Source organism: Empidonax traillii, unplaced genomic scaffold, assembly GCF_003031625.1.
Source record: "Empidonax traillii isolate 1590-97213 ecotype Southwest subspecies unplaced genomic scaffold, ASM303162v1 scaffold877:size283950, whole genome shotgun sequence".
Classification (NCBI taxonomy): Eukaryota; Metazoa; Chordata; class Aves; order Passeriformes; family Tyrannidae; genus Empidonax; species Empidonax traillii.
Window position 1 is genome coordinate 58,264 of NW_020956070.1, and position 15,685 is coordinate 73,948.

The 15,685-nt window shown below is 43.1% G+C and overlaps 1 protein-coding gene across 1 annotated transcript in view; it reads left to right on the plus strand.

The window, feature by feature from the left end:
- The first annotated feature begins 11,216 nt into the window (after positions 1-11,216).
- The window catches only part of SMS (spermine synthase), a 46,062-nt gene continuing 41,593 nt past the window's right edge, over positions 11,217-15,685 (plus strand). Inside the window, exon 1 of the mRNA XM_027902470.1 lies at positions 11,217-11,364. Coding sequence (XP_027758271.1) covers positions 11,313-11,364 — 52 coding nt within the window. The 5' untranslated portion in view covers positions 11,217-11,312. The remainder of the gene's footprint in view (positions 11,365-15,685) is intronic.

Genomic DNA, 15,685 nt, shown 5'->3' on the forward strand with positions numbered 1-15,685 from the left:
GTCCTCTGGTGCCCTACCTGCACATTTTTTTTGAACACTTCCAGGGATGATGGCTCCAACACTTCCTGTTACAATGCCTTACAACCCTTTCTGTGAAGAAATTTTTCCTAATATCTAATCTAAACCTCCCCTGGCACAACTTGAGGCCACTGCCCCTTGTCCTGTCACTTGTTATGTGGGAGAAGAGATCAACCCCTACCTCTCTACACCCTCCTTTCAGTAGCTGTAGAGAGTGATAAGGTCTCCCCGAGCCTGTTTTTTCTCCAGACTAAATGACCTCAGCTCCCTCAGTTGCTCCTCATCAGACTTGTGCTCCAGTCCCTTCACCAGCTCTATTTTCCTTCCCACTCCAGCACCTCAAATAAATCTAACTGAAAGTAAAGCCAATTTGTTGCCAAGTGGTCAATAGTCTACACAGTCCTACTTGTATAGTGATAACGTCTTGCTCTCTTGTCAGGAAATTGAAGACATTTTTAAGAGTCCCTTAAGTTTACCCTGAAAAATCATAATCATGTGTTCTTATAACTAGGAGGGATCCAACACTAGGAATGCTGACAACAACATATCTTCAGGGAAGTGGAATATTTAAAGAGTAAGGTGCTTACTACTATTTCCTCCAACCATCTCGGCTTCCGCCTGCAACTGTCCTGCAGCAGCTCCTGCTGTGGCCCCAAGGAGCTTGTTCCAATGCCACGAGAAAGCACGGCAGCAGGTACCGTGTCTGCAGCTCAGACACAGGTGGGAGGCACTCTGACATCATTATTCAGGTCTGGTTTATGGCAGGACAAGCTTTTATCTCTTAGGGTCAGGTCTTTTAACCCAGCTAAATAATTTTTCAGTGCAGGACAGTGTGTGGAAAGCAGAGCGCTGTGCTGCTTCTACACTCCTGCAGTGCCCCATCCAGCACAGGCTCCACACCAGGTCTGGCTGCACCAAGCTGGCCGTAGCACCAAGGAAAACTGGTCCCATCCACCAGGAGAGCCCTGGGCTCCGTGTGCCAGTGGCTCTCAGTGGCATAGCGGCACCATGTCAGAGCGTAATAACATCTGTGGAAAAGTTTTCTGAAAGAACGGAGTCAGGCAACAGCATAATTTTGTTCCAAAAAATCTGCATGACACAGTGGCCAAAGTTAAGTTTTATAGCTTATGTATGACATAGTCAAAAGTGGCTGTCATGCAGAAAATGTGTCTTGTTTTTTCCTGAAATATTTTATTGCAAAATCTGTTATTCAGCATTTGTTGGTCAAAAAATGAATTCATATGCTTTCTCATTAGCTCTCGCACACTTCCTAAGCAAACAGTAAAAGTTAAAGGCTGGCAGTTCAGTATTGTTTATTGTTACATGGGGCTGTGTCAGTTGGAGTACGTGATGAAGAGAAATACAACAGTGTGCACTTGAAAAGGGGACTCAAGAAGAAAATGTAATCCAAGAGTTTCATTTCAGCATTCTCAAATGTCTTTTTGAGTCAATGTCTTTTGGCACCGGCAAGACACAAATTGGAGCTCTTCTGGCACAATGAGACACAGTATCATTGGTTACCACAGATGTAGCCCTTGAAAACAGGGAAAAACAGAAAAAAAAGTCAGGAAGTTGTGAGCACTCAGAACACAGCAGCTTGAATTCATCAAACACAATGCCATCATATCACTGCCTAGATCAGAAGAGAAACCTAACCATGATTTCTAGTACCCTGCAGGTATGACAATACATTCTTTTCTTCTTACAACTTAACCCCTGCATAGTAACAATCCTCAAAAAACAGTGAAAGCATAGGAGCCAGACCAAACTAAATTACCCACCACTTGCTTTAGGTCATAGAAGCAATCTTTCAATCAAGTTTTAATTGAAAAATTAAAATGTTTCCACACCAGAAGTTCTAATGACACTGCCTATTCACTGACATTTTTAATTTTGCATGTCACGCTAGTGAAGTTGGGATTGGGAAATGACAGGAAATAAAATAGCTACTTGTTTGTGGTTTTTTTTTTTTGTTTGTTTTTTTGGTTTTTTTTTTAAGATTTATACACTCACAAAAGTAAGACCCTGAATTAATACAATTTGAAATAAAGACAATACAATTTCATGGTATTGCATGAGATATTTTAAGTCCTTACAGTACAGAACCCTGTATGAATAGCCTTCCTTTATGTAGCTGAACAATCTTATACCTTTGCATATGGAAGCAACCAGCATCTTCAATGCCTATGCTTTGACAAAAACTTGAGTTTTTTCTTCTAATTGTGTCCCAACAGAGGAAATTAATGAGGATTTACATTTTGAATAAGAAATTCTTTTGCTCTGTCTCTTTTTCAAAAAGTCTGCATTTCTCTTACCATTTTCAGCCTAAAAGTCAAAATAGATACAGTACTCTAAAGTCCTGCCTTTGAAAATTATACTCAGGTGTTACCAGTTCAACATAGCTGCAAGTTCTATTGGAAATCCCCTTAAAAATTTGAGAATCTTCCCTATCATATTTTCACCTCTCACCTGTTTGAAGAAAACCTTCCAGAATTCTGATGCTGGGAAGGAAAAAAAACACCTACATTTGAACTTTGCACGTGGTAAGTATTCCTATCTGATTACTTTTCTGATTTTCTTGTATTCTAGGGTAATAGTGCTGGCAATAATAGTTGTTATATAAGTGTTGCAACCAAAACCTCCAAGCAAACTACTAACTGGAGAATATATTAAAAACTGTGTAAGGAATTACTCAGATAATATAAGGCAAGTAATGAAGACTCACTACGGAAAATTTATGTAGAACATCATATGCATTGTTCACACGAGAAATTTATAGTTACCTGTTGAATTTGTATTTTTTAAAATGCCACAGCTGGAACAGTTTCTTTCCTTATGAGTTTACAAACTAATAGAGAAAGAAAGTACTGTTACCACCACGCTTCAGGTGGAATAATCATTAGCAGTTAAGAATTAAAATACTGATCTCCTGACTCCTAACCTACTGCTCCAGTTAGAAGACATTTCTTTCTCTCAAAGTATCAGCTGAGACATTTTAGTAAAGACTGAGCTGGTACCAGTGAGGACTAAATACCACAATCATTATATGATATTGTGCAGACTTCTGGCTTGCAGGGACACATAAGTTTTCTGATATTTACAACAGGCTGTTGTAAATTTTTATGTCAATTCTAAAAGTTGCTTTGCTGTAATTAGTGCCACTATTATTTTACTGAGTTCTGGTGAAGTTTTGGTAACAGACTGCAATACATTAATATCTTACCTTATCAACAGGGTTAGTATTTTTATGTAGGCTTTGGAGGATTAGCTACATTTTTGACTGTTTCTCCAAATTTATTCATTGTAGCTCTAACTGTGAAATTACTTATGTGAGCTATAGATCAATCACTTTGGATTATACTCTTAACTCCACATTTTGATTGAATTACCTTGCATTTAAAAAACATACAAATTTATAATAGATGTTACCTGACAACTTCTTAGAGGAACTGGCTGTGAAAAACCACAAAGTCTTTCACAAGTCCTTTCAACTTTTTTCTGTGATGCCTTTAATGAACTCAAAGATGGTCTGACAGGCAATAAATTGAGATCATGGCCTGCTGGGTTGATCATATTGTCTTACCGTATTGTTTTTTCCTTGGAAAACTCATCTCTCTTTCCTAAGCACATGCTGTTTCTTATTTACAATAGAAAATGGAGAAGTTTGTGCAAAAGCTTCTGCTTAGAAGAAAACTTTAAAAAATTAATCATGGCTCTAGCTCCCCACATGGAAACTCTTATTTCATGTTGTGAATATCTCTGAGTAGAAGGAAAATAATTTAACTTGTGCAAAGCACTCCACTGATGTGGAGTTCACCTGAAGTGTTCATAGCCAACAGATAATAGCAGAACATGTTTTATCTGCTCTGGTTTAGACTGCAGAGTGAAATGAATCACATCTTAAAACTGGCTCGCTGCTGGTTCTGAGCACAGTCAAGACAACCAGATCAAATGCAGGCTGCTGGATTGTAGACATCTGAGGTTAGAGGAGATGAGCTTCGTGCACAGGCCTCACAGGAGAGCCTGATGTGGAACAGCTGCTCTGCACTGACACCTTGGCCTATTCAGACAGGCACCTTTATTTAATCTGGAAATCCCTTTGAGAAAGAGACCATTTTCTGACTTGGAATTTGTATTGCACTTGCAATCAAAAGGTTCTCTCATGACAGGCAAGGTCGTAATACCTCATCTCATAATAAAAAAGCTGACCCTATGAACATAAACCAATACCCCTTACAGAGTTATGATGGCATGTTTATAGACTAATTGTAACTAGAATGATTTATTAGTATGTATTTAAGCATTTTGTTCATTTTCCTTGGTTTTGTATTTTTAATGCAATTACATAAAATTCTGCCTGGAAAGTCAAATGACCATGTGACAAACAGTACTGGTCTAGCCTTGTCTGCAGTGCACCAGGCAAATACTGAAATTCTGGCTCCCTTGAAGCCAGCAGTAAGTCTGTTTTTGACTTCGGTGGCAACAGAATTTCATGTAAGAAGTGCTTAATCCAGTATATAATACAGATATGAGAATAAAATTCACATTGTCATCTACCAGCATTTCTCACAAAGTGCACACTGAGGCATCGTCACTCAAAAGGGAATTAGAAAAGGTAACTAAAAGGAACAATTTTATGAGATACAATATTGTTAAACATGCATACAAAGTAATTACTGATTTCTAGTTTAGATAAAACATCTTTTCCATTGTCTTTTTTTGATACTGCCTCTCTTTTGCTCATCTGTTTTACTGCCTCCTCATGCTGCCTGGATGAATTGATCATTCTAATTTTAATCAATTTGCCATCTATGCTTCTCTGTGCAGGGTTTACCTCCCTCCATAAAAACACTTTGATCAGAAAGAATATTATTTCTGTCATGTTATGAGAGGCCAGGGTTACAAATTATCAAGCCATGTATATTTTTCCCTAATGTAAAGACTTTTACAAGGCATAAAAAGATATACTCTCTCCCTGACCAGGTTGTTTTGGTTTTTTTTCTTAAGATTTCATTGGCCTGAATAAATTTTTACCTTATTTCAACTGTAGCTGCTAATGTTGGTCAAAAGAAAGGAGAATGGGGTCCACTGGATACAGAGTGCTGTGATAAAAAATAGGGGATTTACCTGTTCAGTGTGTTTTTTGATATCTAGGGTTAACATCTCCCTGAGTCATCTGTATAACATGGGAAATTATAATCAATAGACAAGAAGTTGTGACTTGAGTAGATTGGGGAAATGTGCTCTACTGGTTTTGTGACAGTAATTATTAGGAAATAGAGACAAAATGGAGGAAGAGAAAATAAACAAACAAACAAAACCAGCTGATGGTAATAGAAAAATTATTCTGTTGTATTGCTGATGGAAACAAGGAGAGGGTTATCCTGAAGCCCCAACCATGTTGCACATAGCCAACCCCCAGAACTGGCTTTATGACCTCACTAAGCTTGCCATCGTTCTGCTTCATGTGCAGGGAAACAAGGCATCAGGGTCCAATTTTTTCTGTTACGTTCTTTTTGATTGTGAACCACAGGTCCTGTCCTGTAGCTGGGCCTGTAAGTCACCGCTTGGGAGTGGTTAAGATATTCTAACAAGCTGATGCAGCTATCAGACCTAACTTCTAAAACTTAAGTCCAAAAGGAAGACTAGTACTGGCAGGCCCTATCGGTGCCTGAGGATGAATATCCAGACTATGTGACAGGCATGATGAAGAAGGTGGACAAACCAGGAAAGTCCTTTGGTTGCTATCCAAGATCATGATCATCTGATGTGGTACTGGGAATCACCTGATGAGCTGCCCAAAGGATCAGATGATGACTGGGGATGAAGAAGGAGTGGGGGAGGTCATCTGATCGAAGTTATTTTAAATAAGTTCCTCAGGGGCTATTTTCAAACACCAAAAGGGACTGCCTGTAGGATCTGATTGTTCTGAGACATGACACAGATGTCAAGGAAAAGCTTGATCCCATTTTGCTGCATCATATGATGAGTTCACAGGCAAGACTGTGGTTGGGGTGGAAAAGCAGTGTTCATCAAGTCTTGATACTCATTGGGATTCTGGGGAATTCTGTCGAGTGGTCAAACATTTATACAGAAACACAGAAAGAAACTCTGTCAGGCCTGTGGCATTTTGGCAGCTAGGAAAAAAACCCAAACCTGCCATTATGTACAGGTGAGAGGTAAAACCCTAAAGGCTAAGCTTAGAGAGTGCTGGTGGGGAGGAAAACATAAGGAATGGTCTGTCAGTGGTTTCCTTCTCCATGTTAGCAAAATAATTTGTTAGTTTCTGTCAAGACTGAAACCTGATTAGTGAGTGTACTAACACAAGAAGTAAGGTGTCCCTGAAGGTATGCAGGATAACCAGGGATGACTGGACTTGAGGTCTCACCTCTGTGGTAAATAACCTCTGACCAAAAGAAACAGACTGGAGTCTATTTGCACCAAAGGAAATCCTAAGGGTTCAAAAGCAGCACTCTGGCTGAAATACAGCAGAGGGCTCTCAAAAAGCAGAGAGTATAATAGCTGCTATAATTTATGGTAGCACTTATTTAAGTAATTAACTCTTATCTGAGTTTGCTAAAACTTCCTGAAATTGTTCTCTTGTTCTGTGAGAAGTCTTACATCCTATGATATAATTTGACTCTCCAGAGTCTTTCTTTGCAGAACTTAGGGGAAAAAAAAAAAAAAAAAAAAAAAAAAAAAAAAAAAAAAAAAAAGAGGTCTTTACTCATCTTGTAATCTACCTGAATATGTTTCCATGTTCAACTCAATATGCTTGTTTTAAAAGTTAGAGATTTTAATGATTTCCAGTAAGATGTAGGCTCCACACTGCCTAAATTTAATTTGAAATAGACAGTTTGCTATCTTTTTTTTATTTTAACCTCCAGAGCTATGCCCCAGCAAGCCTATATATTAGATTGCAAGCATCCAAGAAGAGGGAAATAAATTGTATTTGTTTTAGTAAACAGTAACATGCTCAGGCACAAAAGCAGAAATAAGAATTATAGATGTAAATTCATTAGAATACTCAGTTCTACTTATCTGTATTAAACAGATGTTCACCTCTAGAAAACATGAATTTGTCTTATATAATGAGATAAGGCTGTTTTCCAAAGTGATGAATTTCACGGTTGCTCATAATTGTGGTACCACGTTGTTACCTCACATAATTTCTAAAACAACCATTAACTTACAAGACTCTATCCTGTGCATACTACTTTTCTAAAATGAAGTACTATCTTCCCTCTCCTACTCCTCAAAAGTTACCATGACTTATATCAATTCTAAACAAATACTAAAGGACTAGAGTTGTGTTTAAAAAATTAAAATTCCTAGGGAAAAAACTGACCCAGTAAGATTCATAATCAGTGAAGATGATGAAAGCATAATCAGGGGTTTGCATCAAACTCTAACCCTTTTTTGTTTGCAGCCCCTGCTTTTCACATTTTGATACTATCTTCTAGCAGGCACTTCAGCATGGGGTTGCATGTTTGCACGTTATTCTGCTTTTTTAATTGTAATGCATCAAGGTTTACAATACTTTAAATATACAGAACCAGGTATGGGGAGAGAACCTGTACAGGTATATTTTAAATAGTTATGTTTGATTTCAAGGTTTCAATTAGCATTATGAGATGGCCACGTTATTCACAAGTGATAGAGCCATGAGACATTTAATTATTCCTAAACAAGGGCTGACACAACCTTTGTGAACTCCTGTCTTAAATGTGTCATTACTTTAGAAACTTTTTTAGCCATTCAGGAAAAAAAGTCTACTATTCTTAAGTGACCCTAGTGCACCCTACGCTGGACTCAGAAGGACCTGAAGTGAATGAATTTCTGAACAGGTCATAAAACACGAGGAAAAAAAAATCATTTTTTTTAAAGGATATTTCTTAGCTGTCTATGAGAAGAAGTTGATTCTAACTTTAGTTCCCAAGGTGAACTCTGGATTGTGGCAGTTGTAAATGAAATATTTTCAGACCAATGAACAAAAGCGGATATAGTCAGAGCAGATGAACTGGGAGCTTGTGGTTAAAAATGCTATTACATTCTGCTTAAAAAAATCCTGAGACTCGAAACACTTGGTATTTCAGCCTGCCATGGTCCTGTACAAAGAAAAGAGGTTATGCAGACTAAAACATACATCTATTGCATACTGTGCAAGGCCTTTGTCCCAAATATTTTGCAGTGCAAGACTGTTCCCATCAGCCAGTGTCTTTTATCTAATCTGTCCGATCTAATTCCAGAGGGTAGGGTCTCTGCCCTCGATTTTCAGCACAAAGCTTTCCACAACCCAGCAAGGATCGATGCCTCAATCTTTTTTTCCCTTTGAACCCCCTTTTGCAGTCTGCACTGGCTTCAAGACATGCATGCAATCTTACACTGAATAAACTCTTTCCATGTAGTCTGTGCTAATCTTAACAACATGAGGTCATCCAAACACCACAGTATTTGTGAAACATGTTTTAATATTCTTGATCTTTTGATCTTGTCTCATAAATCAATCCCTTCATCTCCTTAATTATTTTAATTGCTCTTTTTAAAATTTCCTTCAGTGTAATTTTCTAACAGGAAGATTCCCAAAAATATCCCAGGCATGACCTAGTTAAGTATCATGCACAGAGGAGTTATGCCAAAGAAGTGGAAGAGAAAGTCTATTAGTTTCTTCCTCAGCGATGGGATCCTTCACATGGAAGCTTAAATTCTGTGGGCAGAATAACAATAACAATTATTATGCTTTTCTGTAAAACCATATGTAATTCACTTTCTGCTTCCACTCCTACATGTTGATATTGTTTCTTCCTCTTGTTGAATGTTTTCCTATAGCTCTACCAACGTTTCTAAGATGAACTTCTTCTTTTCCACTCTTTATTGAATTTGTTCATGCTGTTTTGCCAGCTTTCCCACTTCCACCTAACCTAACGAACAGCTGCAAAAGCCATTTATGGCTTATAACCAATCTTTAAGTCAAAGTTTAAGTCAAAGAAAGACTTTGTATTTTTTTCTGAAATAATTTATTAGTCTTTTCAGCTCTTCACTTGAATTCACTACTAATCCATAAAATTCTCATCCATTTAAAAAAGGAAACAGTAAGACCACTGTTCTTTTTTCATCAGCAAATTTAATTAAAATGATGATGCTCTACCTCTCTTCAAGTGCCAGTCTGGAATGGTCGGCCTTAAGCTGCAAAATTAATGCCAGGAAAAGATTTGCATGACATATTGATGTTTTTCCTGTGAACCCAGCAAAGCTGTTCGTGTGTGTGTAAGGGCATAATTTAGCGAGGCACCTGGCACGTATGAACAAATTTGAAGGTACTTAGGTGACAACATCACTATTACCTTCTTCCAATTATTCCATAATGGAAAGATAATGTAATAGGTTGAACTGAACACAAGGCGTTGCTCCCATTGAAGAGAGCAAAAATCAATCCAAAAAGTTCCTTTATGGAATGAAGTAACTGAAACCACTGCAGCCGCCACAAGCAAAGGTGAGAGACGTAAGAGATTTTAAAGTGTAGGGAGTTTCCTGGCTGTCTTGTGGCAGCTGCATGTTTGGAAAAAAGAATGGTAGAGAGATCAAAGACAGCAGCAGAAAACCACTGATTTTGGTTAAAGAAAAAAAAGTCATGGCACTAAGAAACATAAGAATTCCTGATGGAATGGCAACAAGGGTACAAAAGCCACCCAAAGAGAACTATGTAATCCCCTGTAACATCCAGGATTGGATCAAAGATGTTGAATGGGAATCTGCAAAGCCATATATTTTAGCTAATTAATCATAAAAAAGAGCCTCTCATGCATGAGATGCCTCAAATGAACACCAGCTGATGAAAGTGTAGTTACTACAGAACTGCAGATGTCTGTGCTTCCTCTGATGCATATCTCCACAGAACATTTTTGCATTCCTCAGAGTGCCTGTGTGGAACTATAGGTGTTCAAAACAAGGATAATGTAAGTCTGCCCCGAAAAAAAAAAAAATTCTTATTGCAAGTTAATAGAAATAATTATGGTAGCACATTGGATTACACAATAACAATTACTTGTAAATCTCTTAATTGTGGAATCATGTGAAAGCACTGATGCCATGGCATTGTGCAAACTCGCTCTCAATCCTGCAATAAAATTAAAGGAACTAAGAGCTGGCAAAGCTCATAGGATTCGACAGTCAAACATCTTCCCCTGTACTCGGCACTGGTGAGGCCACATCTCGAGTACTGTGTCCTATTCTGGGTCCCTCAATTCAGGAAGGACACTGAGGTGCTGAAGCAGGTTCAAAGAAGGGCAACAGAGCTGATGAAGAGTCTGGAGCACAAATCCTGTAAGGAGCAGCTGAGGGAGCTGTGGTTGTTTTTCCTGGAGAGGAGGCTCAAGGGTGACCTTATCACTCTCTTCAACTCCCTTGAAAGGAGGTTGTAGACAGGTGGGGGTCTGTGTCTTTTTCCAGGTAACCAGTGACAGGATGAGAGGACAGTCTTAAGCTGCACGAGGGGAGGTTTAGGTTGGACATCAGGAGGAATTTCTTTACAGAAAGGGTGACTTGACACTGGAATGGGCTGCCCAGGGAGGTGGTAAAGTCACTGTCCCTGGAGGTGTTTGCACTATGCAAGGACTGCACGTGGCACTCAGCGTCTTAGTCTGGTTGACATGGTGGTGTGTTTGGTCATAGGTTGGACTCGGGTGATCTCAGAGGTCTTTTTCAACCTAACTGATTCTGTGATTTTGCGATTCTGTGACCAGTTCTGTAGTTAACTGCTTCTGGGTTTGTGGCTGCACGTGGTTAGTGTGATCTTTACCTTCAGCACGCCGTTTTACACTTACCCGTTACAGAAGAAAAAATTACTTTAAATAAAAGGCCTTACAGAGGCCCTGGTGGTGGTCCCTCTGCAGGGAAGGCCCGCGGGGGCCCTCCCCGTGCCCACCGCGGGCAGCAGGTGAGATGCCGCAGCCCCCGGCCCGCGGCCACCATCGCTGCCGCCGCCGGCACCGGTCCGCGGCCTCAGCGCCAGAACACCGCTGCGGGACTTCACCGGGCAGCGTGACCAGCATCCCGAGAGCCCCCGCAGGGCATTTTTCAGACGCCCAGCCGCGGCCCACCCCGGGGGTCGCCGATCCGCCGCTCCCCTCCCGCCGCGCCGCGCCGCTCCGCGCCCGCCCCGCCCCGCCGGCCCCGCCCCTCCGCCGCTCCCGCCCCGCGGCGCCGCCGCAGCCCCGCGCGCATATAGGGCCGCTCCGCCGCTCGGGCCGCGCCGCCGCCGCCGCTCCAGGCATGGCACAGGGCTCTACCTCACTATGGCAGCAGCAGCGCGGCACAGCACCCTGGACTTCCTGCTCGGCGCCACAGGTAACGGCGGCGCAGGAAGGCGGGGAGGGGGGCGCGACCCTTCCCCCCATGGCGGGGTCTCCTCCCGCCCCGCCGGCCCCGCGCGGGCGCCGCCTTCCCCCGCGGGCCTTCTCCCGGCGCGCCCGCGGGGCTGGGCGTGCCCGCGGTACCCACCGCTGTCCCCGCGGGCAGGCGGGCGGCCCGCCGCGGCCTCCTGCCCGAGCCCGCCGCGATGGGGAGGGAGGGCGGGCGTGCGGGTGCCCCGGGCTGGGCGGTCCCGCGGCGGCCCCAGGGCGCGCTCTGCCCGCGGCGCAGGGGAGGCGGGCGGGAGGTGCCGCGCCGCGGGCCCCCGGGCAGGGGGGGAAGGAAGGAAGGAGGGCCTGTCTGTGTGCGAGCGGCCGGGCCGGGGCTCCCCGCGGAGCCGCCCCCGCACCGCACTGCAGGCGGCGGCGGTGAACCGGCTGTCGGCTCCCGCCGGGGGGTGCGGGGGTGCCGGGTCACTGCGGTGCCGCTCGGACGCGTGGAGGGAGCGATTGGCGCTGGAACCGCGGGTTGTGGCGGGGCCTGAGCCCGCGGGGGTCTGTAAGGGGGCACGTTCGGGCCGGGAACGGCGGCGATAGCCGAGTTCCTGAGGGGTCGGGATGTGTGGGCAGGTTTGATGGGGGAAGGGGGGAGCTGCCGTGGGCGCCAAAGCGGCTCGGTGAGTGCTGAGCAAGGCCGCGGGCTCGGTCGGGCCTTCCCGCCCCCTGTCTGGCCTGCTGTGTCGAACCCCTTTCTCTCCCTCCCTTTTTGGAGGAAGGGAGGTGTGAAGGCAGTTCCCTGCATCTACAGTCAAAATCTATTAATAGATTGATTTGAGAAAGAGAGGTTCCTGAGCGCAGGGGCTTTGCTGCGTGCTGTGCCCTTTGTGGCATTGCTGCGTGTGCATTTCGGAAAGCCAGGAGTGGGGAGGGGAAGGTAACAGTGGAGATGTTCCCAAGCAGTGTGCTTCAGGGTATTGTACTGTGTTTCACAGTGAAAATCTTTCAGTTTCCATTTTACAGTGAGATTTCTGTAGAGCAGCTTAGCCGCTCTAATCATCATGGCTAGGCTTCGCGAATGAAGATTTGAGAAGGGCTCTACCCACGCTTGCTACAAGCGCGCTGATGGCTAAAAAGGCCAATGCGAGATAGACAAGTCCGGTTGCAGAAGGTACAGCAGAAAGACTCCCCAGGTGATATCGACGAGAGCCACTCTAATGGTGATCTACTGGTCGGCGAGGTAGTCCTGCTGTCTTTCTTGCACCTTGTGCTTGACTGACCTAGCATGAACAGTTAGGAAGCTAAAGCAGTATAAAAATTATATTTGTAGATACCACCCAGACCCCTCAATGAGCTCTTTGCCTCTGTAGTTCCCTGGACTATCACAGGTTCAAGACTTACATCAATGACTGGCTTCTGCAGAAGAGTCAGAATTGCCAGGGATAAAATTAGGACTAGATGTACTGTCAATAAGCCACAGGTTTCTTGGCTGTTCTATGATATAAAAAACAGTGCCGTTAATTAATGTAACGATCCTAATTATTGTCTTGGCCTTGGGTAGGCTTTTCTATTCCATTTCCCTTTACTTTTGAAGATATTGCCTGTGTTCTTCTCTGACCGAGATGGATGTGCCTAAATAGGTGTGGGTTGATGGACCAACTGTCGAAGTGTTGCTGTGTAGATCAAAGGAGGGAGGAAGGCTTTTTTCCTTCTTATGTTTGGCTCAGCAAAACAGTGAGATGTGAAGAACTTTCTCCTGCCCATGACAGCTTGGACTTTTTTTGTGGCGTTTTTCCTCTTGCTTGGTGTTTATGGCCCAAAGCAGGAAGAGTTGTCTAAATAAGCAAAATTGGTGTATAGTTTGTTAGAGCAGTTGAAGTTAAATGCTGAAACATGGATTGTCCACTAGTTGAGGTTTCTACTGCAAATTGTGTGGACAGTAAAAATTCTAAATGGTCTGGAATGACATGAAATGGCAATTAGTAAAATTAAATGTGTGGTTTTGGACCTTTAGATCTTGTGAGCATTATACGTTATTTCTAGATCTCAGCTGAAGTTGTTGCATCTTTGTTTGCATTCTGGAGAAGGCAACATCTGTGAACTTGGTAAATGCACACTCCTTGTTCCTCAGAACATTAGCTGTGTCCTCATTTTCTGACAAATATGTGGTTTTGGGTAGGTATAACTGTTAAAGCTGCCAGCGTATCCTGGAATCATAGAATGGCCTGGGTAAGAAGGGAGGTTAAAGATCAGCTATTTCCAATGCCTGTGCTGTGGGCAGGGACACCTTGTGCTAGGTCAGGTTGCTCAGAGCCCCATCCAACCTGTCCTTGAACACCTCCAGGAATGGGGCGTCCACAGCTTCTCTGGGCAATCTATCCTAGTGCCTCACCACCCTCATAGTAAAGGATTTCTTCCTGATATAGAGCTTAAGCGTATTCTCTCTTTGAAGCCATTCTCCCTTGTCTTGTCACTCCAGGTAAATACTCCCTTTCCAGCTTTAAGTTCCTTTCTGCAATTAGATCACCTCAAAACCTTGTCTTTTCCAGGCTGAACAATCCCAGTTTTCTCAGTTTTTCCCTATAGAAGAGATGCTCCATCCATCTAATCTTGATGACCTTCCTGTGGGCCCTCTGGAATTGCTCCAACAGGTCATCATGCTTCCTGTGCTGGGGACTCCAGAGCTGAACACAGTATTCCAGGTGGTGGCCTTACCAGGGCAGAGTAGAGGGGCAGAATCCCCTTCCTCACCTTCTGGCCATGCTGCTTTGGATGCAGCCCAGGACATGGTTGGTTTCTGAGCTGCAAGCTCACGTTGCTAGGTGACGTCCAGCCTCTCATCCACCAGCAGTCCCAAGCCCTTCTCATCAGGGCTGCTCTGGATCTTTTCAGCCCCCATCAGCAGCAGCCTGGATTGATAATGGGATTTGCCTTGACCCAGGTGCAGCACCTTGCACTTGGTCTTGCTTAAACCTTATGAGATTCTCATGGACCCACTTCTTGAGTTCTGCAAGTCCCTCTGGATGGCATCCTGTGCCTTCTGGTGTGGCAACCACAGCACTCAGCTTAGTGTCATCTGCAAACTTGCTGAGAGTTTACTCACTCCCTTTGTCTATATCATTAATAAAGTGATATATTTGTATATTCAAGCCCTAGTTTGAATACAAACCTCTGAGGGGATGCCACTTGTCACTGATGTCCGTTGGGACTCGGGGCCATTGGTCACTGCCTCCTGGATGTGACCATCCAACCACTTTCTTATCCACCTAACAGCCCACCCATTGAACCCATCTCTCTAATTTAGAGAGAAGGATGTTGTGAGGGACCGTGTCAAAGGCTTTACAGGAGTCCAGGTAAATGATATCTGTAGTGTGTAGGAAGGCAAGAATTTAGGTTATGAAAGCAAGTTTGTACAATAGTTTGTTTCATTGCAACACATCTTGAAATAACTGCACGTGGTTATGGTGGCATTTCTTAAGAATCTGTATGATCTTGTATGAGTTGTTGTATATGGTTGAAGTAACTTGTATGTGTTTTTCTCAGTGTTCAGATTTAACATAGCAGCTATCTAAAGGCTTCAATGTTACTGTTGAGCATCAAGACTGAACATGATTATAAAGGGTGGGATAGTATTTGAGATGTTAAGTTTTCTGTGATCTGTTTATTGCTTTGTTCTCTGTTGTGTGTGACTTGTTTTCATCCTCAGTCTTCTGAGGTTCTCTGTGAGTAAAGGAGGGAAGCTGTCTTTGGGTGGCATTGAAAGAATCTGGAAGGCACAGCTCTGCATGAAGAAGATTTTGTCAGGTGTTAGTTTAGTAGTGTGTTAATCATTTGCAACTATTAGCTAGCAACTGCTTGTGCTGCAGAAGATGAAGGTTCTGCTGGGTTCCCACTGTGTGACTTAAAAGGCATGTGACAAACCCCTTCAATAACAGCCCTGTTTCCTTCAGTCCTCTGGTGACTGTGGTGCATGTCATGTGTGTTCGTTAGGATTCCTGTGTGTACACGGCAAGGATCTTGAGAATGATAACTGTCATAGTAGGCATTTCTTAGTGTTTGCCATAATCACTTCCGTAAATTGGTTGGAAATACTGACAGAGGTCAGCAATGTCAATAAAAACATGGATCTGAGAAGTTAAGAGGACAAAACAGGTCCTCTTGTATTGGTTTAAGATGGGGAGGAACACAACACTGTCTTGGGAATGAGGCTGCATGAGCTGAGTGAGGCCATGTACTTCTTTTAAAAGCTGCCAGGATTTTTCAAACTTGAAAAAAATTATTGTAATGTGCTACAAAAATCGATTAGTCCAAAGAAGAAAGGC